The 23,417-nt window shown below is 33.6% G+C and overlaps 1 protein-coding gene and 2 long non-coding RNA genes across 4 annotated transcripts; 2 read left to right on the forward strand and 1 right to left on the reverse strand.

The window, feature by feature from the left end:
* Positions 1-4,336: 4,336 nt before the first annotated feature.
* HOS1 (ubiquitin-protein ligase) lies at positions 4,337-8,792 on the reverse strand. 2 transcript variants are annotated; one of them, XM_079055566.1, is made up of 10 exons: positions 8,553-8,792; positions 7,486-7,873; positions 7,251-7,385; positions 7,001-7,161; positions 6,523-6,915; positions 6,271-6,429; positions 5,611-6,105; positions 5,390-5,527; positions 4,765-5,285; positions 4,337-4,695 (listed from the first exon to the last, which is right to left on the reverse strand). In XM_079055566.1, the coding sequence occupies exons 1-10, from the start codon at positions 8,679-8,681 to the stop codon at positions 4,509-4,511; spliced, it is 2,706 nt and encodes a 901-aa protein (XP_078911692.1). In that variant the 5' UTR covers positions 8,682-8,792; the 3' UTR covers positions 4,337-4,508. The 2 variants fall into 2 exon arrangements, with proteins under 2 accessions (XP_078911692.1, XP_078911691.1); XM_079055565.1 differs by having other exon boundaries at positions 7,001-7,176.
* Positions 8,793-9,508: 716 nt separating this feature from the next.
* LOC145118598 (uncharacterized) lies at positions 9,509-11,098 on the forward strand. Its single transcript, XR_013713373.1, has 3 exons — positions 9,509-9,732; positions 10,028-10,151; positions 10,690-11,098. It is a non-coding gene; the product is annotated as an uncharacterized LOC145118598 (long non-coding RNA).
* Positions 11,099-14,332: 3,234 nt separating this feature from the next.
* LOC145119421 (uncharacterized) lies at positions 14,333-15,231 on the forward strand. The gene is made up of 3 exons (XR_013713849.1): positions 14,333-14,436; positions 14,845-14,961; positions 15,074-15,231. It is a non-coding gene; the product is annotated as an uncharacterized LOC145119421 (long non-coding RNA).
* Positions 15,232-23,417: the final 8,186 nt, after the last annotated feature.

A 23,417-nucleotide genomic window follows, 5' to 3' on the forward strand; every position in this document is an offset into this window, starting at 1 on the left:
TATAAAATAATAAAACAATAATTAGTGGCCTTAGATATATATATGTAGGATAATGTAAAGATGGATTTACTATATAATATAACATGATAATCTACAATATGATGACACACTTAAAAACTTTTAGAATGATTCAAGGCAAAAAAAATATTATGGCAAATACATCTATAAATTGAAAACTAAATTCATATATTATAAAATACGTCATGAATTGAAAAATACATTTAATTTTGTAAAATATATGTTTTTTCTTGAATATTTTTTTATCTTTTTTTAAAGGTTTTTTCAGGCAATGATCAATTTTTTTTTTTTAAAATTCACAGTCGTATAATATGTATAAATTAGTTTGTTAAGATTTTCTTCTTGAAAATGATCAAACATTAGAAAAAGGTTTGTTATACTTGGTTTTATTAAATGAAATTAATAAAAGTTTGATTCGACCAAAGAAATAAAAAAAATGTTGATCATTATGGATAGCATAATATTCCTTTATGAAAGTTGTCACACATGTATTGATAACATGAAAAAATGGGTTCACAAACATCCATTGTGGTTCCTCACTTTGCAAGGATGAAGAGAGATGGTTCATCTTTTGGACATTTGGACAATATGCTAAGATATCAAATTAGATTGCATATCCTCTCATGGTTTAACTAATAGAAACCTTCAATATTTGAACTTGAACATCGTATACAGAGATGTTAGTGACTTATCCGGTAGGCCACAGTTGGTTATATGTATTGATAACATGGAATCATATAATATATTAGACTAAAATTTATAATAAAAATATATGATACTTGCTTATATTATATATGCATATAAACATGCTAAACATCAAATTAGCTGAAACACGAATTAATCTATATTTTTTTATGCCCGTAGTTCATGTTATATTACAAACAACGCTATCATAAAGACTTTAGTTTAAACTTGGTTAGTTTTCTATGTTATATATATCTTCAAACCCTCATAAAGATTAAGGAATAAAACATATAACATAAGAGCACTATTATATTTCAAGTTTTTGTGATATATTTGAACATAATTAATATTTTGATTGTTATATAATTATACTTTGTGTTTAATATCAGTCAGATTGTTTAACATAATCTCCAATAATATTGGGATGGCATTTGTTCAAAGTTCATTTTATAAGTTTGATTAAAATTAAATAAACAAAACAAACAGCTTTATAAATAATTCCGCCGCCTCCTGCTTTCCTTCTGCCATGAAATCTTTTGGTATGAAACATCGAATTAGGTTATAACAATTTTTGTCATCATCTTTTCTTCAATATTATATGTCGAAATTTCTTATGCATACTTTCTTTCAACTTGCTGATGATGGTGGTCTTGATTGGGATGTCCTACAGTAAAAAAAAGGTTTCTCTTTTATTTTTGTATTGAAAAGTTAATAGTTTGATACCAATATGATTACAACTACTCTTAGGTAATCGATCAAAGATTAAATTCTTTTTACTATGTTCTCTATTTAAAATTATAATATATTTTTTTCGGAAAAGATTGTATCATAATGACTTATTTACCAATTTTTAAAATATAAGGAGTATACAACTATAAGGTTCATATGTTTTTATCTTATTTACATGTATTTTATCCCAAAAAAAAAAAAAAAAATCCTTCTATACTTTTCGTCAGCCCTAATCTTTCAACAGGTTTCCTTTCCTTTCTCTTTCATGGGCTTTATTTGAGAATTCTGTAGGAGAGTTGAACGAAGAAACTATATGAGAGGTCGAGGAAATTCCAAGAATCATTTTCAAGCGTTCAAGCTTTTTGTAGTTCAGTTTTAATTGGTAGGTTCCTTTGATTACGTTGATACGTGTCTTAAAATTTAAAATTAATAGTAGTAAATAATTGATTGTAGAGAATGGATTATAATATATTTAAAAACTTAAATCATAATTAAACATGATAGGATTCTTTAATGTCTTTGTCCATACTTTTCTACACCATATTTTTTCCAGGAATATTTTTAAATTAATATAGTTTTAATGTTTAAATGCATGAGATTTTGGACTTTGGAGAAATTGAACTTCGAGAATTAATATCAACAAACTTGGTCACGCGGATAAGCTTCAATTTTGACTTTCCGTATTTTGTCCACCTGTGTAAATAAACGACAAGTACAATATTTTGTATAAACAACCCTAAGTTTTTGTTACAATGGTTATCTAAAACGATTAAAAGATTAATAAAAATAATATTCACATCTTGAAAAATCGTTAGTATTAGTAAGTAAAAACAAAAGGATAATGACCTAGGAGGTAATAAGGTTTTAACTTTGTTTACATTCGGTTTTTAAGGTTTTTTTTTTTTTACATAGTACACCAACATGGTTGTTATAACCGTTTAAAAAGGGGTAATAAGGTTTTAATTTTGTCCATATTAGGTCCCTATTTTTAATATTTTTATCATTTCATCTAACTCTTTTATAATTTATATTAGTAATCTAGTTAGATGACTTCATCATTTCATCTTCTCATTTTGGTCACGGTTTCAATTGAAAGGTTATATAACAATTTTTTGTCATTTTTCCAAAAAAAAAAAAAAAAACTAATAATAATCAAAGTCTTAATGATTAAGGCTATGTTTGACGCGCCACAGCCAGTTGATAAGCTAGTTTATTTTTCGATCTTTTTTAAGTTGTTATAAGCTAGCGTTTTAAAAAGCTACTTAGGCTAGTTTTTAAAAAGATTTTTTTTAATTTCCAAATATACCCCTTAATTAATTAAGAAAAAATATTTTGTAAATGCTCTTTTATGTCATTATATAAATTTATGTCAAAGTAAAAAAGTATCCCTGAAAAGTAATAGGATATCCCCGATAAGTAATGGCTCCGCTAATGGGGTATCCCCGATACGCCATTAATTATCGGGGATACTCTTTTATTTTGACATTGGCTCTGCTACTGGCTTATAAGCTATCTGAAATTTATATAATGACATAAAAGGGCATTTAAAAAACATGTTTTCTTAATTAATTAAGGGGTATATTTGGAAATTAAAAAAAAAACTTTTAAAAAACTAGTCTAAGTAGCTTTTTAAAACGCTAGCTTATAAACTACTTTTTGGCTTGCCAAACATGTCAATTTAAAAAAGATTGAAAAATAAATTGGCTTATCAGCTAGCTGTGGCGCGTCAAACATAGCCTTAATCATTAAGACTTTGATTATTATTAGTTTTTTTTTGTAAAAATGATAAAAAAATTTGTTATGTAACCTTTCAATTGAAATCGTGGTTGTGGTGAATAGGCGACTTGAGAAGATGAAATAGATACTAATATAAATTGTAAAAGAGTTAGATAAAATGATAAAAATATTATAAATAACGAACTAATGTGGACAAAATCAAAACTTTATTATCTTCTTTAAATAGTTATAACAATCATGTTGGTGTAATATGTACAAAAAAAGACCTTAAGGACCTGATATGGACAAAATTAAAACTTTATTATCTTTTTCAAACGGTTATAACAACCATATTGGTTTAATATGTACAAAAAAAAAACATTAAGGACGTAATATGAACAAAGTTAAAAGCTTATTACCCTCGTAGGTCATTATCCCAAAATAAAATCCAAGAAAGATTTAAAGATGCCTTGTAGTTTAATAATAAATAAAAAGTTATTATTATTATTATTATTATTATTATTATTATTATAAAAAGGTCTATGTGGTATATTAAAATTAGTATTTTAGTCCAAGTTTTTAAATTTTGTCATGGCTTGTCCTCATTGTTTTATTTTCTTGCACGGTTGAAATATATAAAATGATGTAAAAGGTATTTAAAAGAATATGTTTTTTCATAATTAGTTAAAGGTACATTTGAAAATTAAAAAAGAAAAAAAAATCAAAAGCTAGTCTACGTATTTTTTTAAAAACTAATATATAAGTTATTTTTGGTTTGATAAATATTACAACTTATAATAACTTAAAAAATAAGTTATCTTATCAGCTAGCTAATTGTGATACGTGCGCCAAACACAATCTAACACTATTAAAAATCACCATTAAATACATATAAAATGAACAATACACTCCTTCCTTGTTTGTTTATCATTATGTTAGTATTATTAATCATGTTTAAGTATGGTTAATTTCAAAAAATACCCAATACTTTTAGGTTCTATTTTTTTAAACCAAAACCCTTTTTATCAATTTAAACCAAAACATTTCTTCAAATTCTTTTCATTTTGCTCAATTAGCAGGTTACTTTCTAGTTTTACGATGATAAGAACTCTTTTAGAACATTTAGAACATATCAATCAAACCGACCCCTTTTTTTCTTGAATGATAATTTTCACAACCCACTTACCACTTTCCAAAATTCCAAATAGCAATTACCCAATTCAAAAAATTACATTACAGTATTACCCATATTTAACATTTTCAAATAAACACAATTTATACTCTAAAAAGACTCATCTCTTCCAATTCATATCATAACACACACAAACAAAACTATAGCCAACAATGGCTTCCATAATCAGTCATCTTCCAGCTAGCCTCCTGCTTCTTCTCAACCCTTTTGATGGTGTTTGGTTTGTAACAAATCTTTCAGGGCTTTGAATCTGAATCTCATCATGTTCTTCTTCACAATCATCTGACCTCCATCGAGGTCCACCATTAGAAGGATACACAGGATCCCCCCTCTCCCTCTCCCTCTCCTCTTTGTTACTGAACATCATACACAAATATTAAAAAAAAATTGTAATAAAGAAAAATATTTTTATTTTTTTAATTTACCTCCAAGACATGTCCATAACATCACCAGAAGCTTCCACAACATCTCTTCTACTACCAAATCTACTCGATCTTTCAGAATTTGTAGCAAGATTCCCGAAAAGGGGACTAGAACTCGGAAGGTCATTTTGGTCATTTTGAGAAAGTTGCTTGTTCTTCCGAATTCTTGAAGAGCCTCTGTTAAACTCTTTTAATGGTGTTGTAGTAGTAGTGTTTATATCATCAAATTTGAAGCTTTTACTGATGGATTTTAGCATGCTCATTCCTCTTTCTCTTTCTATATCACTAAATTTATTATTATTATTCACTTGAGGGGTACCATAATTTGTTAAATTCGATTTTGGTGAAGGATTTTCATCACTCATCTGAAAAAGAAGAGAAGGAAGAGTAGGATTTTGTTTTGGGAGATAATCAGCTTGTCCTGGAATATCATTCTTGTCATTCTCCAACAGGGGTAATTCGGTCATTTCACCATTTTTCACTTTTTCTTGTTCAACTTCTGGTAATAGCTGTATACTTTTGTCCTGGAAAACAAATATGACATATGACTTATGAGTAACTATAAATGTAAGTATTAAAGTTCTTTGCTTTTTCCTTTTTTTACCCCCGAAAAAACAAATAAACTTACAACTAATCCTTTTCTCCAATGTTGTATGGAACTCATTCTGTTTGCCACGTCATCATGAATAGAATTCTTGGAAACAAATTCATGTTCAATACTTTGAAGCTTTTGGTCAACTTGATATGCTTCCACATATCGATAACGCTACAACAATAAAAAAAAAATACAATTTATTAACATAATTAGTAAATAATATTATATATTATAGTTCAATATTTGTAAGATACCTGTAAATAGAAGACAAGAAGAAGACTTCCAGTATTGGTCAAAGGTTCATCAGAAGCATAATCCAAAAGACATTTGTGAAGATGTTTTTCTTCATCAACATTCCATGGTAACCCAATAATTCGGTCAACTAAATTCCTTCTAATACAAAGAATACAAATTTCTGTCACAAGTATTTCCAACCAATTAATTTTAATCCCACTTTCAAAATCATCATCATCATCATATAACTCATGTCTTGATTTCTTTTTTTTGAATTTTGTGCAAATGGATCTTTGATACATGAATGCTTCAATCAGAAGCCCACATTCTACTCTCACACGGACACCTGTCACAGCCTCATTGAGTGAGAGTGAGACTAACTCTGTTGCATTCTCACTTCCTGAGTAACGTAACACCATAAGAGCTGCATAAGGGTTTTCTCTTTCTAATAAAACTTGTGCCACTTTTGGATGTGTTGTGGGGCCCGATATCTCTGGGAGACGTCCACAAGCTTCCTATGAAAAAAATAATCATCAAGAAATCTCAGTTTTAGATTAGGGTTCATCACTAAAATGACAAAATGACCACTTTTTGAACAGATATCACAAAATGACCAATTTAACCTTCAAGAAATCAAGAAACAACTTGTATTTAGGGATAAATATGGTATAATTTCACACCTGTAGGGCTTCATCACTGTGGTCATCAAGGAGATAGAAAGTAAATGATTCCAATATTGAGTGTCTTGCTATGTTAAATGTAGAAGAAAAGTCATCTACACAGTATCTCCATTTGTCATCAGGTATTTTCCAGAGTCGATCAAACAGATAATATAAGAGCTGATTTAAGTTAAGAAGATACAAAAACAAGAAAGATTAAGCAAAATGATGTATAAAAAGTTAATAACACATAAGGAAGGAATCAAAGGATACAATTGCTTGTTTTGCTACAACCAAATCTGAACTTCCACAAAGAAACAGAATGTCAATAGCTGATCTCAGGTTTTCAAAAGGATAACTTCCCACCATTCCTTCTATTTTAACTCGTGAAAAAGATAAACCTCTATCTTTTTGTAAAGAAGCAATTTGAAATTCATCATCTTTATTTGTTGCATACTCCTGTTGTGCATCAAGATTTGATAAAGCATCTTCAATGAACAGCATTGCAATGTCTTTCCCTGAAGTTCCCATAGGAGAAGGCCATGAACGTTTGACTGCCATTGACTTTCTCTCACGGACATCAGAATGCCATGAAGAGAAACTATCATGATGATTCAGAATTTCAAGAGATTGATGTCTTATATACCAAATCATCATCTCCATATGCTGTGAGTTCATGTTTGTGATAAAGGGTTAGAAGATAAACATCTTGAATGAAATGAGAAATCTGTAGTAAACAGTAGAAACAAACCTGTTTTGTTTTTAGTATGCTCTCTTGTAAGTGGTGAACATCATGAAGCTGTGCAGAAAGGGAATCTTTGAAGGATGATTCGAATTCTTCTAGAACAGTGGATATGGAGGTTAGCCTTGATGTAAGCTTGAGAAGGGTATTTGACTTTTCTTTCATTTCGTCTGCATTAAGATTATCTTTAGAGGGTTAAAGAAAATATTCTTGATTCTAGAACACAAGTTAAATAACAATTGAAAAGGTGAAAGGATACAAATAGGTTGAAGCTCAGCAATGATGTTTTTGAATGTTCTCTTGCACCAATCTTTGACAACCACTTCATCCAGCAACATAGCAACAACTGGATCACTAGAAACAGCAGTTTCATCCATACAAACATCTGTAATATCTGTTGGGAAACTGTTAAGAAGAACAGAACTTGAAATTAAGAGGGTTATAACAGTTTTTAATAAAGAAAAGTTGTCTATTTCGTGGATGTAAAAGGATACAATGGCAGATTAGAGATAGCAGATTGTTCTCTAATGCAACATCAAAAAACGAATACAGCCTTTCAATGTCTGCTGTTGCTTGTTTCTCCCCATCTTTTTCTTGAAACCTGTCATCATATCTCTTGGAAATAAGACCAGCTTCAATGCACTCATAATATAGGCGAAGAGATAGTTTATTCCCATTTTTTGAAAGGGGAATTCTGCAAATTGGGCAAACATCACATCGCTGACTACATTCTTCACATAAAGAGGCATGGCCACATGTAATCAACACACTTTGAACACATCTTCCACAGCTTCTTAAGTCCCTTGTAGCTCGACAATGCTCAACTTTTGCTTCATTGCAGAGTTCACTCAGCTCAATAGATGCCAAGTTCTCTAATGCTTTCTGAAATTGAAAACCACTAGCAAATTAAACTTCTAAACTATCAGTAGGAACTCAGATGAGTCTAGCAAGAAGCCCCCATACCCCCAAGGCCCCAATAATAAATAAAAGAATTAAAAAGATGATAAAGATCATATAGAACAATTGCATTGTGGGTCATTGAAAGTTTCAAGGATCGATCAGTTTCCAGAGAGATGAAAATATACATGAAAATATGTGTACACTACTACCCCAAAAGAAGAAGTTCTTTTCCACCCTTGAGACCAACATACAAGCTATGGAAGAACCATACGGTTTAGCTCTAAACAAACCAGAGCTTCTGGTGAACCTTTAGCTGTCATAACAAGTTCTCATTGCAATAGGAAAAATAATCGAATAAAAAAGGTCTTGTTTAAACAGCTATGCTCCAATCAGACTTATTGCTAGGCTTTAACTTAAAACGAGAGAAAACAACAATTCAAGTTCTAATAGAATAATAAAAAGGAGGGACTGAAACTTCTTAAGGTCTGAAAACCCTAAATCACTGACCAATTTCACACACATAACAATAATCCGTTTTTAACTAATTAAATCGCTTATGCGCATGCTATGAGCGTGAATAATCGAGTATCCAGAAGGAATATACCAAATAAATAGACTGTCGTGCATATATAGATGTATCATTGTGTGTATACGCATATACCTGGACTTTCTGGCAGCTGTAGTTGGGTTGAAGTGAGGGATGAACGGTACTAGGCCTTATTGTGGAGCTTCGGTTATCGGAATCCAAGTGTATGGCGGCTCCGTCGTCGAATAGCCTCCGTGCTTCCATTATTTCAGTCGGAGCTCAGAGCAGCTCTGATTTTTGATGTTTTGAGGGGGGGGAGGGAGAGGGAGGGTTTTGATTTCTTATTTGGCATTGGGGTGAAAATTCCAAAGACGCCAAAACTTAACCCAAATACTATGAATGTTATCATTCAGGTCACTTAAAAGACGATAAAGAAAGACAGAAAGTTACAGAAACGATCCCTCAACTATTTTTCAATCCACATGTTAATTTATCCATGTTGTTTCCTACTCTTGCATTTCCCTTTTCATTAATGGACAATTTGTTGCAGATTACATCTCTTTCTTCATTAATGTTCACGTTAAATTACTTATTATTATATATATATATTAAAGATGTGAAAAAAAGAAACAGTAAACTGGCTGATGGGTTGGCAAAAGTAGTCCCTGTTTATTTGTCTATTGTCAATCGTGTTTGGGCTTTCATGTCCGTCAAAAATGCCCCACTTCTTTCTTAAAATTACAATTTGCTCCCTCTAGGTTTCTGTGAAAATTTTATATCTGGGTCGGTGTGTTGGACAGACGTTCGACACGTGTTCTCTTTCTGGAAATTTCCACCGCCTCTCCGACCAAATCTCTTTCTATTCTCTTTCCAGGGTTGATTGGTATACATGTGTTCTGTCTCTCCTCTATCTTCGTTATCCTTATTACCAATTCTTTTACATTTTCAATCTATTTACTTCCATCACCAAAAGAGATTGAGATGCTTCTCGAACCTTTTGATAACCACCCCACCGATTCATCGATTGTTCTCCACCGCCTTATCTCATGTATTTGATTTTTTTTTCTCACTGCCTCCATCAGATGCTCATACGCTCTCCACCGGTCATCCTCCTACTACGAACTTTTTTTTTCTCTTCATCCCTCTCTCTCTGCAATCGATTCGATTTTGCTTCTCTTCTACTTTCGTTTTCCTCTCTTACTCCACTTCTGCTGTAATAGAATCCTTACAGATATAAAAATGTCGATCACTTCCACTCCTGTCGTCTTGTCTGTGCCATTTTATTCCAACTTGAATCTCAGGTCTCATCGGTAAGGTAAGGAAGTAACATAACTTCAAACCTAGGAGCCAAAGTTAGAACCGCTTACTATTATTTGTCGATTTTCTATATCTGGTCGTCCTCACCATCAAACCCAATTTTTCATTGGGTTTTTATTTTTGTCACAAGTTATTTTTGCAGTTGTTGCGCACACCAACTGCTCGATATATTGCTCCAAAGAATAGTTATCTTTTTACTTTCCTTTTACCTGCTTTCATTTATGCGGGTTCATGTATGATGTTTTGGTTATATTAGTTTTTTTATAGTTCCTTTGATGTTGATTGATTTATAGATGATGTGGTGATGACGACTGATGTTGCGGTTTTGTCCATTCAAAGAATATGATATCAAAGAAGAAGGCCAAAGGGATGGAGCATGGAATCAGATTGAGGACAAAAACGAAAACAAATAACAGTGTACCGACCTTTTATCATAGTTCTTATGTTTTGTCTGTATATTTTACATTTTTTTTATCAAATGATCTATATGGTGCAACCTTACACGCCTGTTATCATTTTCAGATTATTCCCATTTTTTATTTCTTGATGACAGATGTGTACCTATTTTATGTCATTATATAATGTTTCATTTCATGATTTCAATACAGGTATGTGGCAGAACAAGAGAATAAAACTCTCTCTAATTTATTCAGGGGTTCGTTCATGACATTTGTTGTGTGAAGTGTGTTCTCTTAGATTCACAAATTAAAGTATTTCTTTACTATTAATTTATTATGTGTTTATCTATTTAACTTTGTGCGTATTTGGTCATTCACTGGATACCCAAGGACAAATAAGTTAGAATTCCCAGTCAAAATCTTTTTTTTTAAATCTCCATTGGGTTTCAAATCTTAGTCCTATTTATGGATATATGGCTTATATGTTGCAAAATTTGTAGTTTCATTTGGATTCCTTATTTTCAAAACAATGTTGATCTATTGATACTGCCTTGCAGGGTTCTGTAGCCACAAAGAAACTCAAGGACCTGAAAAGGAAGGCTGGAGCAGAGAGGTTGTTATGACGATATCATCAAATAATAATAACTCATTAGAAATTTAAAATAAAAGATATTATTTTATTTATAATCATCATTCTATTCTCTGTATTCAGATTTGGGATCACATAAGTAACACACAGTTAAGAAGACAACAAGAAGAAAGTTAGACTTTCTACGTTTCGATCGGCTTCAAGTGCTGGTTCTCTTGAAGAACAGAAAAAGAAGGCAACGAGCAACAATACCCACAGGGGTCGAAGAGGCGATCCTCTGCTTCCGACATTGCATCTTCATGTATGTTTTTTCTTCACATGGATGTGGATTAGGTTTTATTTGACAACAGATGGAATTTCGCTTTGGGCCAAACTGATTACGCATCTATTTCTTGATATTAATTCTTAATTGAATACCCTAACTTTCGAACCATGGCTGGAAAACAATGGAGATGATAGGGCAAAGTACGGGCTGAAGTTAGCATTATTGGAGTAAATTATTGTTATGTTCAGTTGTTATTGTGTATGCTACGTTTACCATTTTTTTCATTTATTTCAGGCAACTGATGCAAAAGTTAGCATTATTGTTGTTGAACAGGTTAATTTGGAAAAGTTTAAATCATAATTTTGTAACGATTTCTTAATGTTATTATGTACATAAACTGTTGAATTTGAATGCTTTCAGCCATATTCAATTCATCAAGATTATGCATTTATTCGTACAACTCTCCCTCAATTCTTACTCTCCGATATGAGGTAAGCCTACCCTAACCCTCTGACCTCTCTCCTGATAACACAGTTAACAACACGTGATACCCTATGTTGTTGCATAGTTTCTGTCTAAATAGTTTTAACATATCAATGGTTGTAATATTTTTTGTCCATATTATGCTATAGTTATCTGTCTATTAAACCATTTTCTCTTTAAACATGTAGTACGCCGAAAGAGTGCTTTTGAGCAATCTTGGATTGATTAGTCCCAAATACAAAGAAGATGAGAAAGAACAACCCCTTTGTCTACTTCGATGTGTCTACTCATTAACGTCTAAAGATCTCCTTTCATTCTGGTTTCCTGTTGGATTGGAGGTTAGGCTGCATAATCTTATAATCATACCATTTTTTTGTTATATCCCAGCCAATCTCTGTGATTTAATGTTGTTTGCTACATTTAATTTCAGATTAACACTATCGAGAGGACACATCAATGACTTAACTGAGTTAAATACTTCTTGGATAGGTTGTATGTATTAAAAAGGCTTTTCACTTTTGTTAAAATCAAACACATTTATCTAAAACTATGTCATTTTTAACATGTTGGTACTTTTTTCAGGAACACCTTAAACAAAATGATCTTTCCTTTGTATTCAGATTGCCTCAAATCCACTATTTTCTCCTACTAACTCCAATTTTATTTTGTCACCATCATAAACTATGTAACATCCCGAAATTCAGGTAAAGCTATTTAACCCTTCCATTTTTTCAAGTTGTCAAGATTGGTCCCTTGAGAGGGTTCTTGTAGCAAATGAGTACGCTGGGCGTACTGGGGAGTACGCTGCGCGTACTCATGCGCTTAATTTGGACGCGGACTCGCAGCGTACCCAGGGTTACGCTGGGCGTAACGGGTCCAGATGCAAACCCTAAATGTTTGGCTTGTGCACTATTTAAAGGATGCTAAGGCTCATTTCTCAGCCTCCATATCAGAGAGTGAAACCCTAAGAGAGAGCCTTCCATCGTCCTTAGCTTGAGTGTGTGTATTTTGGAGCTAAAAGTGTCTCGGTGTGTTAGTGAAGAAGAAGGAGAAGAGCTTGTGGAGGCTAGGGCTTGAAGTGCAAGTTTGGATCTGAGATCTTCAGAGAAAGGAGCTTCATCTAGAGGTATAAAGTTCAAAACTTTCCTCTTTATTTGGTTTAATGTTGCATGGACCATTTCTAGGGTTAAAAGTCCCAAAGGTGGAGACTTTATGAGTGTAATGTACTCCATGGACCTAGATCGGTCCCATTTCAGTGATATTTGTGTTATAGATCCATAAAAATTCCATCTTGGTCGTTGTTATGAGGTCCTGCTTGAATTGTGAGCTTTCTAGAGTTGGGAAATGGAATGTTATGGGTGTTAGTGACTTGTCCAGCCATGCACAGGCTTAAAGTCACCAACTTTATGGATTAAGAGGTTTAGAAATGGTCAGATCTAGAAGTTGGACGTGGGACTTAACTATTTAAGACCTCAAGAGCTTAGAGTCTGAAACTGGGAGTTACGCGGGGCGTAATCCCAGTACGCGCGGCGTAAGGGGTCGCGCACCCCGTTTCTGTGAGGTCATCGGGTACGCCCAGCGTACAGGTTCGGTACGCGCAGCGTAACCCGGAGAGTTGACTTTTGTTGACTTTTAGGGTTTGGTCAACATTTGGGTCTTTGAGCCATGAGAGGGGTAAAATGGTCTTTTACCCTTCTGAGATTGCTAAGAGAGGGAACAGTCTAGCCTTGAGAGTTGTATTGATTAGAGTGCTTATTCCATGTGATTAGGCGGAGGCTAGAGCAAATTTTACCGAGTTCGAGATTACCGAGTTACCCGAGGTGAGTCTTCTCACTATACTGTACCTGGAAGGGTACTTATGTGTGACCGGAAGGTCTTGTATGCTATGAGATATATGTGTTATATGCGGTTATGTGATATGTATGTGCTATGTATGTTATGTATGGTATGGACCGGAAGGTCAAGATGATATGGACCGGAAGGTCAAGAGGTTACGGACCGGAAGGTCGATACGGGTAGGACCGGAAGGTCTACCGGGATTTGGGACGGAAGTCCCTGAGACACATGGATCGGAAGATCCTACAGAGTTATGGCCTGGAAAGGCGTATGTGTGGTATGTGGTATTTTGGGGAACTCACTAAGCATTTATGCTTACAGTTGTTATGATATGTGTTTCAGGTACTAGCGAGGATCGCGGGAAGGCGTCGGCATGATTCGTACACACTTACGGAGTTTATGTTATTGAGATTATGGAACATGTTTTGTTATGACACAGTGAATACATTATGTTTTATGATTATCGTGTGATTGAAAGTATGATTTAAAAATGAAAAATTGTTTTGAAAATTTACGTTGTTACAAACTATTTTATACATAAACGTTTCTTATGTTGCTAATATAGAATTTTTTCATAGGCTATACACTAAAATAAAAGTTAATATTGTTTTTGTGTTAATCAAGAAGTAATGAATGCATACAACGTTATTGGTCATATTACATAATTAATAATTTGGTAGTAATATTTTAATAAAAGTAAACAAATCTATTAATCGTTCATGGCTCATTAAGAGAAAATCAATTTGACACTATAATAATGTTAGATAATAAAAAAAATTGATAATAATAATAAATTTAAAAAAAAATTCCGTATACATTGCTTTTAAACATCAATTAAAAATGAATTATGACTTTAAGTCTTTTGTTTGTTTTAGGTTTAAATGCAAGAAATAGCAACACAGTTTCATTGATATGCCCATTATACCACCCTACTTGCATTTCTTCATAACATATCCCTCCACAAAAAGTAATTATCATAGTTTTTAATCACGTATCCTACCTGATTCATACCTCATCACTCATGCAGGTGAAATCAACATTTCAAAATGGAAAAAAAGTTAGATTGAAGGTGTTTGGGGATAACTCGAACAACACCTCTGACCCCTTTTTAGAAAGTTGTTGCCGATTTAGGTAAAAAAAATCTTTTCCGTTCAGCTTTTTACCGGTTCTATTTTGGAATTATGTGTATAAATGAAGGTGTATGACACCATCACTATTGCACCCTCCTTTAGCTGGTGAATGTGAATCAGAGAAATTCAAAAATACTTATGTTCTACACAGTTATAACATGTATGTGGGTGTTTTGATATCCTTATTCTATTTCTATACGCATGTGAATGTGAATGTACTGAATATGCAAGTAGCATCATACTTTCATATTGTTCCATTTTCTTAAAAGTATGTTGTTGTAACAAGAAAAAATCATAAGTACAATGCTATTCTTGGTTCACTTTTCAAAATATAATAGAATAATTGGTTTATTTTTGAAACTATGATGTTATAAAAAGCTTATACTCTGACTTTGTATTGTTTTACTAGGTGTACGCAGGCTTTGCCATATGCATGCTATAATGGAAAAAAATTGGGAATTCATAAGAAGTATATGAAGTGCTACATACATAAAGCACAAATTTCTTGAGTTGATTAACCATCCAGGTAACAACTCTTTTCTAAATGTATGCACTTGATAATGTTACTTTTTTATTTAGAAAATTCAAAACTTCATACACCTTGACAAAACCTTTATTTTTGTACAATGTTGTTTTAGGAATAGAAAGAAATTGGGAGGTGGAATAAGGGAAACATAATTTCTTATGGCTTTTGTCGGCTGGAAATAGACTGAAAAGGAGCTTCAACCAATCAAGCATCTTTCTCTGTTTAGTGTCGCGCCGAGTCTGATTTATTTTTAGCTAGATGAGATTGAGATTCTGCCCCCCGCGGAGCGGGGGTAACCCTCTAGTGAATTAGTTTATGTTTGTAGATAAATCTTAACAAAGTAAATAGATGTTTTTCAAATTTCCTAAAAGTTTCTAAAAGACCAAAGTTTATTCTTATAATGTCTATTGTCTATGCTTACTTTTAATATAGTAAATTTTTAAAGGGAAAATTCACAAAATTCATTAAGTTTATCCGAGTGATATTGTGCTATTTTTTGTCTCAAATTGGATGTTGTTTTTTCAATTTGTTATAATTTTGATCATTTAACCAGCCAATCAGGTTTTCTGCAAATGTAGCATGTTGAAGTGTCAATTTTGATTAGGGTGACAATTCATGACATGACACGATAAAAATACACAAAACGAAATGAAATTATGATGAAACTAAAATTTGAATTCGTGTTCGTGTTCGTGTCAAGTGTAAAAAACACGATGTCGTATCCAGTGTTGCAAAACTCAGCCTACTCGGCCGATTACTCGGAATCGACCATCCACCGAGGCGAGTAATGTGAACTCGGCAAAAAAACTCGGATTAAGTCAAACTCAGTCAAAAATTGGTCAAAATCGGTCAACATCTCTCTAACTCGGGCCTACTCGGTATTACTCGGTCTTACTCGGGCCTACTCGATCAAACTCGATCAAATGGTCAAAATTTTCGTAAAAAGAGAAAAAAATCAAGAATTTCAAGATTAATATGTATAATACACTTAATGATTTATTATTTAACACACACATGTTATTATTACTACATATATATCTTAAATTTTCAGTAATTATTTATGAAGTGAGACATTTGTGTGTATTTCAGTTTTTATGTATTCACATGTATCTAATTTTGTTATATATTTCAATCAAATTATGATTTTAACTTATGATTTTGACATATATAATTTTTCTAAAAATATTTCTACATGAATTACCGAATCCGAGTACTCCCGAGTACTCGTTACTCCCCAGTCGGCCGAGCAGGTACCGAGTAGCGAGTTCTACAACCTTGTTCGTATCGTGTCATGTTCGTGTTCAAATTTCGACACGGAATTGACACAATTTACCACCAAGTGTAAAAAACAAGATGTCGTATCGTGTCGGGATGGAATGGGGACGGATTTTCTTGAAGTGCATATCGTCCTATGCCCTGAAGCGTGAATACCGAAGGATCGGCCAGAAGATGGGGGTAATGGAGTCACGATCTCCAGTGATGGCTCTAACTCAATAGTGTCCTCCTCCTGAGTGACAGAATGCTCGAAAAGGTTATCATGGGATGAAAAATTCGGATATGGTGAGCTATACGTTGGTTCCCCCTCCCCTCGAACTCCTCATCGTGCTTCTCATCCTCCTTAACTGTCTCCTCCTCGTTTTCAAACGGCTCATCATCCTCATCGATAGATATTGGGGTAAGGGGTAAAGGCATCGTAGGACCATAGTCACTTTCTGTCTTTGGCGTGTGTGGCACAACCTGGTCCTCTTCCGGTTAAGGATACGACACCCAAGCCCATATGTCCTATAAATCACTCTGATACCATGCATAAGACATCAATAAGGAAAGATGTTTATGATAGATAGTATAAAAATCATAAAATACATATAATTTCCTATTATAAGTATGTAGTAGATAGTACCTCAAACAGCAAGTCTTGTTCTAACTCTTAAATCAACTAATCGAACTAAATTATTGATCCACAAATCCTTAAGCGTTTAGATTGTTAACTACGACATCCAGGTTTAGGTGTGCGTCGGTCACACCATAATAAAACTTAGTTGCACATTCTAGGTCTAGTTGTGGTACGATCGCAATATTGTATTAACCCTAAGATTCGTTTTTGACCTAAAATCTTAAGTTATGATTTAATTGGATGATTTTTATGATATTTAGGTATATTTATAAGAGTTTATATGACTATTTATCTTGTTATTGTTTGATTAAGGGTATTTTATTAATTTTATGTTTAGTACTTCAAGACTATCAAGTAAGGATCGGTTAGGTCAGAAGTGTCGGAGGGCAAGACCATTTTAGCATATAGTCGTTCTGAAATCCAGCAACCCTAACGACAGTTCAAACTAGTCACATCTCTCGTAAGTAGTCCATCCATATGGTAATTAATAATAATATTTTTTTATTATATTTAACTAATTTGGAGTGTATGCCCTAGGTTATAGTCGTAGTTCCTAAGGAATTACTAGTTCGCTATAACATGTAGCTCCGATACCAATCTGTTACACCCCCGCCAACGGCGGAAACATCGAGTTGTGCGACGTAGGGACGTTGGACCACGATGATAGGTATATTAAACAATACATAAAAGTATAATACAAACATTACTTTTATGTATAATAAATTATTTATGGGTTACATTGTTTGGAGCTTAATCACACATCTTATTCATAACTAAGCATAAGACAAACGTAAACGATTTCCAGGAACTTCCTTGATGACTTCCTTCCTTCCACAACCACTCTTCACACTCATCTTCTGGAGAATACATGTATTTTGAAAACTATTATGGTGTAAAGTCACGCTTGGATGTATTTTGTGTTTTACCCACTTGTATTGTGTGATGAGTTGTCTTTCCTATAAATAGGAAGTGAGTGACACTCATTTATGTAAAAAAGGAACCATTTGGAGTGTTAGACTAGAGAGAGAATTTGTACAAGACCCACTTTGTATGTTCTTTCTATATCTAATATAAGCTTAAAAAGATTTATTTACTTGATGTGTTCTTGAGTTTATGTGATGATTCACTAGATCTTTTCTTATTCCGCACATGCCATCATAATCAACACCACTACAATTGGTATCAGAGCTCATAATTCCCACTACAATTGGTATCAGAGTGGGTATTCTTGATTTGATCAAGAATTGATCATTGATGGCTTTCTAGATTTGGTGATTCTTATTTTGATCTTTGATCTTTGTGTTTTAGAGTGTTTGGATTCTAGAAATCGAATTCATCTTTGATTCTATTCATAATTCGATTTTCTTCACTAGAATTCAAGTGATTTTTACTTTCTCTCTCTATAAAACCCATTAAAAATCACTTTCTTTCTCTAGAAATTTTGAAGTTATTGTGATCATGGTGCCTTTGGAGTATGATTCTTAGGTTGTAATTATCGAAGATATCAAATACAAAGTCAATGAAGATCAATTTTATGGGTTGGTGTTAAGCAAATTGATTTCATGGGGTAATATGGTTTCTTATGGAGATTTCAAGGATGATAATGGAAGCTTGATTTTTCAACCACTTTGTAAGATTGTATGGTTGAATAAAATTGCCTTGTCCATATTAGTTCGTAGTAGAAATCAAAAGGAATGAGAAGAAAGAGATTTCTTTAATAAGAAATAGACTTCTCTAATTGAAAATTCAAATGATCTTCGTGCTCTTAAGTTTGTTGAAGTTCAAGACAATGGAGTTCAATATGACGTTCTTGAAGTTCATGATAAGAAGATTCAAGTTGATTCTCATGAAGATGAAAAAGTTTTTTGCTCGATTGGAGTTCAAACCGGTGATATTTTGTGTTCTTGTGATTCGTTTGAAGAAATTATTCCTTATCGGAAGTCGGTGAGCCAAGAAATTCACAAATATCAAACTCCAAAAGATTTGATTAAAATACACAAAGTTGAAGTTGTGGAAAGTGGGTTTGTTCATGAAATCAAATTTTCAAGATGCAAAAAGATGAGAAAGAAAAAGAAGAAGAAGATTAAACGCAAAAACAAGCGGGTTTACTCACAAAAATCGTTAAATGTTGTGAAGCCGAAATTTGTGAAGCAAATTTGGGTTCCAAAGAAACAATCTCCAAGTGTTGCATTGAATTTGAAGTCAAAACCCAAAAGTGTTGGTGGTTCTTATGAAGATGTTCTTGGACCGTTGAAGAACACGAAGAACGAGTTGTACATCACGCATAGTGGGTGGTACAATGTTCAAATTGGAGATTTTCTCATTCCGGCAAAAGAACCAATATCTTCTAATTTTGATTCGTTCATTGCAAATGTAACTCGATTCGTCAAAAAGGTATCACAAATTCTTAAATGGATTCCAAAACGTCCATGATTTCGATTCATACTTTGTGTTTTTCAATTTTTGATCGATTTGACTCATTGGATCAAATCTGTTTCAACCCCTTTGTTGATCCAATTAATTTTTTATAGATCAAAGTCCAATCCAAAAGATTTAATTCATTACAATTCATTGATCCAAATCATTCATTCGGTTACTGTTCATTTAATCTGATTGAGCCCAATCAATTAATATGTTTACTGTTCATCAAACAATATTCAAGCCCATTCTAAATTCTCGGTACTGTTCATCGATCCATACAATTTTTAGCCCAAAAATTATATCGATCCGCTTTTAGTGATTGAATCCAGAATAAATGTTCGATCGTTCATATTCACTGCTTGAATCGAAATGTTGACTCTTGTTTGCTCGAATCAAACTACTTCTTGATGTGTGTCAAAATCGATTTAGATTCAATCTGTATCCGATGTTCATTATAATTATTTCAAAATCGAATATGTTTGATTCAAAATTGTGCTTGTTGTCGATTTGGAGTTGAACGTACCTATAGTCGAATTCAATTTCAACTGGTATTAAGTGTTGATTTTTACGTTCAAATTGAATTGGTATTGATCGAGAATTCGAAATTGAAAGTCAAAAACTTAATTGTTTGGAATCGAGATTTTGTTTGACTGATTTTGATTTGGACTCGTACTCTTGAAATCGATTCGGTTGAGAAAGTTAAATGGTAAAAGTCAAAACTGATTTTCTTGGTGAATTGGAAATCGATGTTCGTCATGAACTGTCGAAGGTTGATAACGAAATCATGAGAAGTTGATAACAAACATTAAAGGGGAGCTGATTTTGATTTTGGAATCAAATGGTTGAAGTGTTTGATTTTGGATCAGTAATCGGTACAAAGGAATTTGATTATTCATGATGTTGGATTAGGTGTTTAAGCCCATAACTATATTTGGTATGTACTTGACCCGGTTGTAGCATGGTCCTTTTGGGTTGCCTTCATCAGAACAACTTGACTGGATGATTAATGGAGAAAGAGGTTATTATGGTTTATTAATATATTATATGAATAATATATTAAAAGAGAAATCATACTGGTTAATTAATATTGGTCAATAATAATTAAGAAATTAATTTTGTGATCAAAAGATATTAATTGAACCTAAGGGACTGGAATTACAATTATAAGATAATTGGATTTTGGGTTGAGGATCCCTTAGAAAGGGGTGGACGAAATCAAGGAGAGAAGCCCACCTTGAATTCGTCTAAGGACTCATTCTGGAAGGTTCCTTTGGACTGCTTAAGGCCTAAGCAATCCAATTAGGGTTTTGATTGAAACCCTAGTAGCTCACTTATATAAAGAACCCTTGGGCACTAGAATTCGGCGACCACAACCCTAAGAAGAGTCCAATAGTCGATTTTAGCCTTCCCCCCTCTGTCTATTATTCTCCAACTTGCTTTGGTGTTTGTGATCTATTAGAGGCACAACATTTGAGATGTTAAGGTTCTCAAAAGATCAAGATCTTCAAGCAACAATCAAGGTAACTTTCTAACTTGTTCATTAGATGTTATTTTCGTTTTCGTTGTATGCTAGATTAGGGTTTGCAAGTCTTGGACAATTATTGCATGTACAAATAGAAAAACAAGATCCAAGCATTAGGGTTTGCATGAACACCATAGGAATGTTGTTTTGCTCATAACACATCGGTGGTATCAGAGCCTAGGATGTTCTTCTATTGTATTTGATGCTTTGTTAATTGTTCATGGCTGAAATAAGAAAAAAAAATCGTTTTTTGGGTTTCTGACTCGAATCACGATGTGACACAATGCATGTCACGACGTGAGTTCAGTGATATTCTGAAACTCGGATTTTTTACCCTAATTTGGTTTAGATAATTACCATAAATTGTTTTTCAAATTTAAAAACCAGATTTTCTGTTATGGTAATTTATATCTTAATCAAATTAATAGATAATTGTCAAAAATAAGATAATTACTTGTTTTATAAGATACATTTAATTATTTGTATTTTTGATTTGAATTATCTTGTAAAGGAAAAGATTAGGTCAAATTATGTTATAAATATTAATAATATGATTAATTAATAATTTTCAAATTTGATCTAAAAGATGTTTTGAAAAGTTTCAAAATTTTCCCTCAAGTTTTGGGATTTAATTTTTAATTAAAAGTTTTAATTTTGAAATATTTAAATTCCAAACCCTAGAATTTTACAAGTTTAAAAATCCAACCCTTATACTATTATAATATTATAAGATTAATAATTATATATATGTATAAGATTAAGCTAGTCTTACCGTTAGTAGGCCTCATTCACGAAGCCGATCTATAAGGGGGGTATAAGGTTGCTGCCTATAAAATGACAATTTAATGGGTGTCCACTCTCACCCACCGCTTCCTTGATTGGTGGAGAGTCGTTAGCCGAACGGGTAGGATAGGGCAACTAATTCCTCATTAAAAGTATAATGTTTAATAAAGTAACTAAATTGTTTTTATAAAATTCTCAATCTTAGTTACTTTAGGAAAAATGTGAAATGATGTTATTCCATTGAAATTACACTTTGCACCCTGCCAAGTCGTTAGTGGAGCGTGCGTGGATAACTGGCACACTAATATAGACTAGCAATGGTGGCAAAGGGTGACTCGATGTTTATCATAAATCAATGGAGCGTGTGTGGTTAACCGACACATTGATTAGGTGGTAAATGACATCGAGGGTACCAAGTATATTTGCATGGTTATTCACACCTTGTTTGTGATCCTCGGTATCCCAGTCACAAACTTGAAGGGCATATCGAGATTTAAACACACCATTGAAAAGTTCAATGAATCTCAAAAAGATCTAGGGGTTTCAATACATTTAAAACTTAATCTCTTTTTCGTTTTTGATGGTGGAAATTAGTGAATCATCATTCACTTACCTTCAAATTATTTGCAGTTTGGATTACGGCATCCCTCTTCTAAATTGTAAAAAATGTTGTTGGATCCTAGCCCAAATTTCTCATTAGGGTGTTTAATTGGGGATTCTTATCTAATCAAACTTTGTCTCTTTTCTATTTAAGATGTCTACTTCAAACAACAACAACGCTTCAGGCTCGACCCCTTCCAGCTCATTCTCACTCATGAATTTGTGTGGTAGAGTGATTTTCGATGGGTCCAACTTCAATGATTGGATCCGCAATATCTGAATGGTCACCCGCTACGAGGACAAGGAGTACGTTCTCGATAAGGAGCTGAAAGAAGTCAATGTCAACACTGCTATTCCCGAAGAGATTGCTGCCTACGAGGCTCACGAGCGAGATGCTACGAAAGTTCATTGCATCATGCTCGCGACCATGACCGTAGAACTCCAAAAGTCCTACGAGGACTACTACCCCTATGAGATGCATCAAGATTTGATGGACAAGTACTATCAAAGCGCGAGGCAGGAAAGGTACGAGATCATCGTTGCGATGATCACTACCAAGATGAAGGATGGAGAGTCCATCACGACCCACCTGCAGAAAATGCAGAGGTATGTGGACCGCTTGCTGAAGTTAAATGTTAACTTCGATGAGGAGCTGGCCATAAATATCATTCTACACTCCTTACCTACTTGTTACAACTAGTTCCGCATGACCTACCACATGAACAAGGGAGGTCACTCTAAGCAAGCTTCAAGTCCTGCTAAGGACTGCTGAGAGTAGTCTGAAAGACAAATCCGTTGCATCAACTCCTACTACCGCCCCTGTCTTGGCAATTGGTCAAGGGAAGGGTAAGAAGAGGAAGGCTCCTTCTAAGAGCCACAAGGGAAAGTCCCACGATGGCACCTCTTCTAGTAGAACCAAGGCTGGTCCCGTTGCACCCTCCTCCAACCCGAAGGATGCAGAGTGCTACTACTGCCATGAGAAAGGGCATTGGAAACGAAGCTGCCCGAAGTACTTGCAAGATATCAAGGATGGGAAGATAACGCCATCCTTCGCAGGTATTTATACCATTCATTCTAACAACTCATCACATGTTATGTCTTCGGTCCTTGATACAGGATGTGGTTTTCACATTTTTTCTGATTTGCAGGGCCTAAGAACAAGTAGGGATGTGGAGCATGGGAAGATAAACTTGATCATAGGGAATAGGAAAGCGTCGCCTGTCACCAAGATTGAAG

This window comes from Lactuca virosa, chromosome 6 (assembly GCF_052849685.1).
Source record: "Lactuca virosa cultivar CGN04683 chromosome 6, Lactuca_virosa_CGN04683_v6, whole genome shotgun sequence".
Classification (NCBI taxonomy): Eukaryota; Viridiplantae; Streptophyta; class Magnoliopsida; order Asterales; family Asteraceae; genus Lactuca; species Lactuca virosa.

Coding starts and splice junctions, on each gene's coding strand:
- HOS1 (XM_079055565.1), bottom strand. CDS start 8,681: ATGGAAGCACGGAGGCTATTCGACGACGGAGCCGCCATACACTTGGAT. Junction 7,386..7,485: donor GCTATCTCTAATCTGCCATT/GTATCCTTTTAC, acceptor GTTTCCCAACAG/ATATTACAGATGTTTGTATG. Junction 6,916..7,000: donor GCATACTAAAAACAAAACAG/GTTTGTTTCTAC, acceptor ATGAACTCACAG/CATATGGAGATGATGATTTG.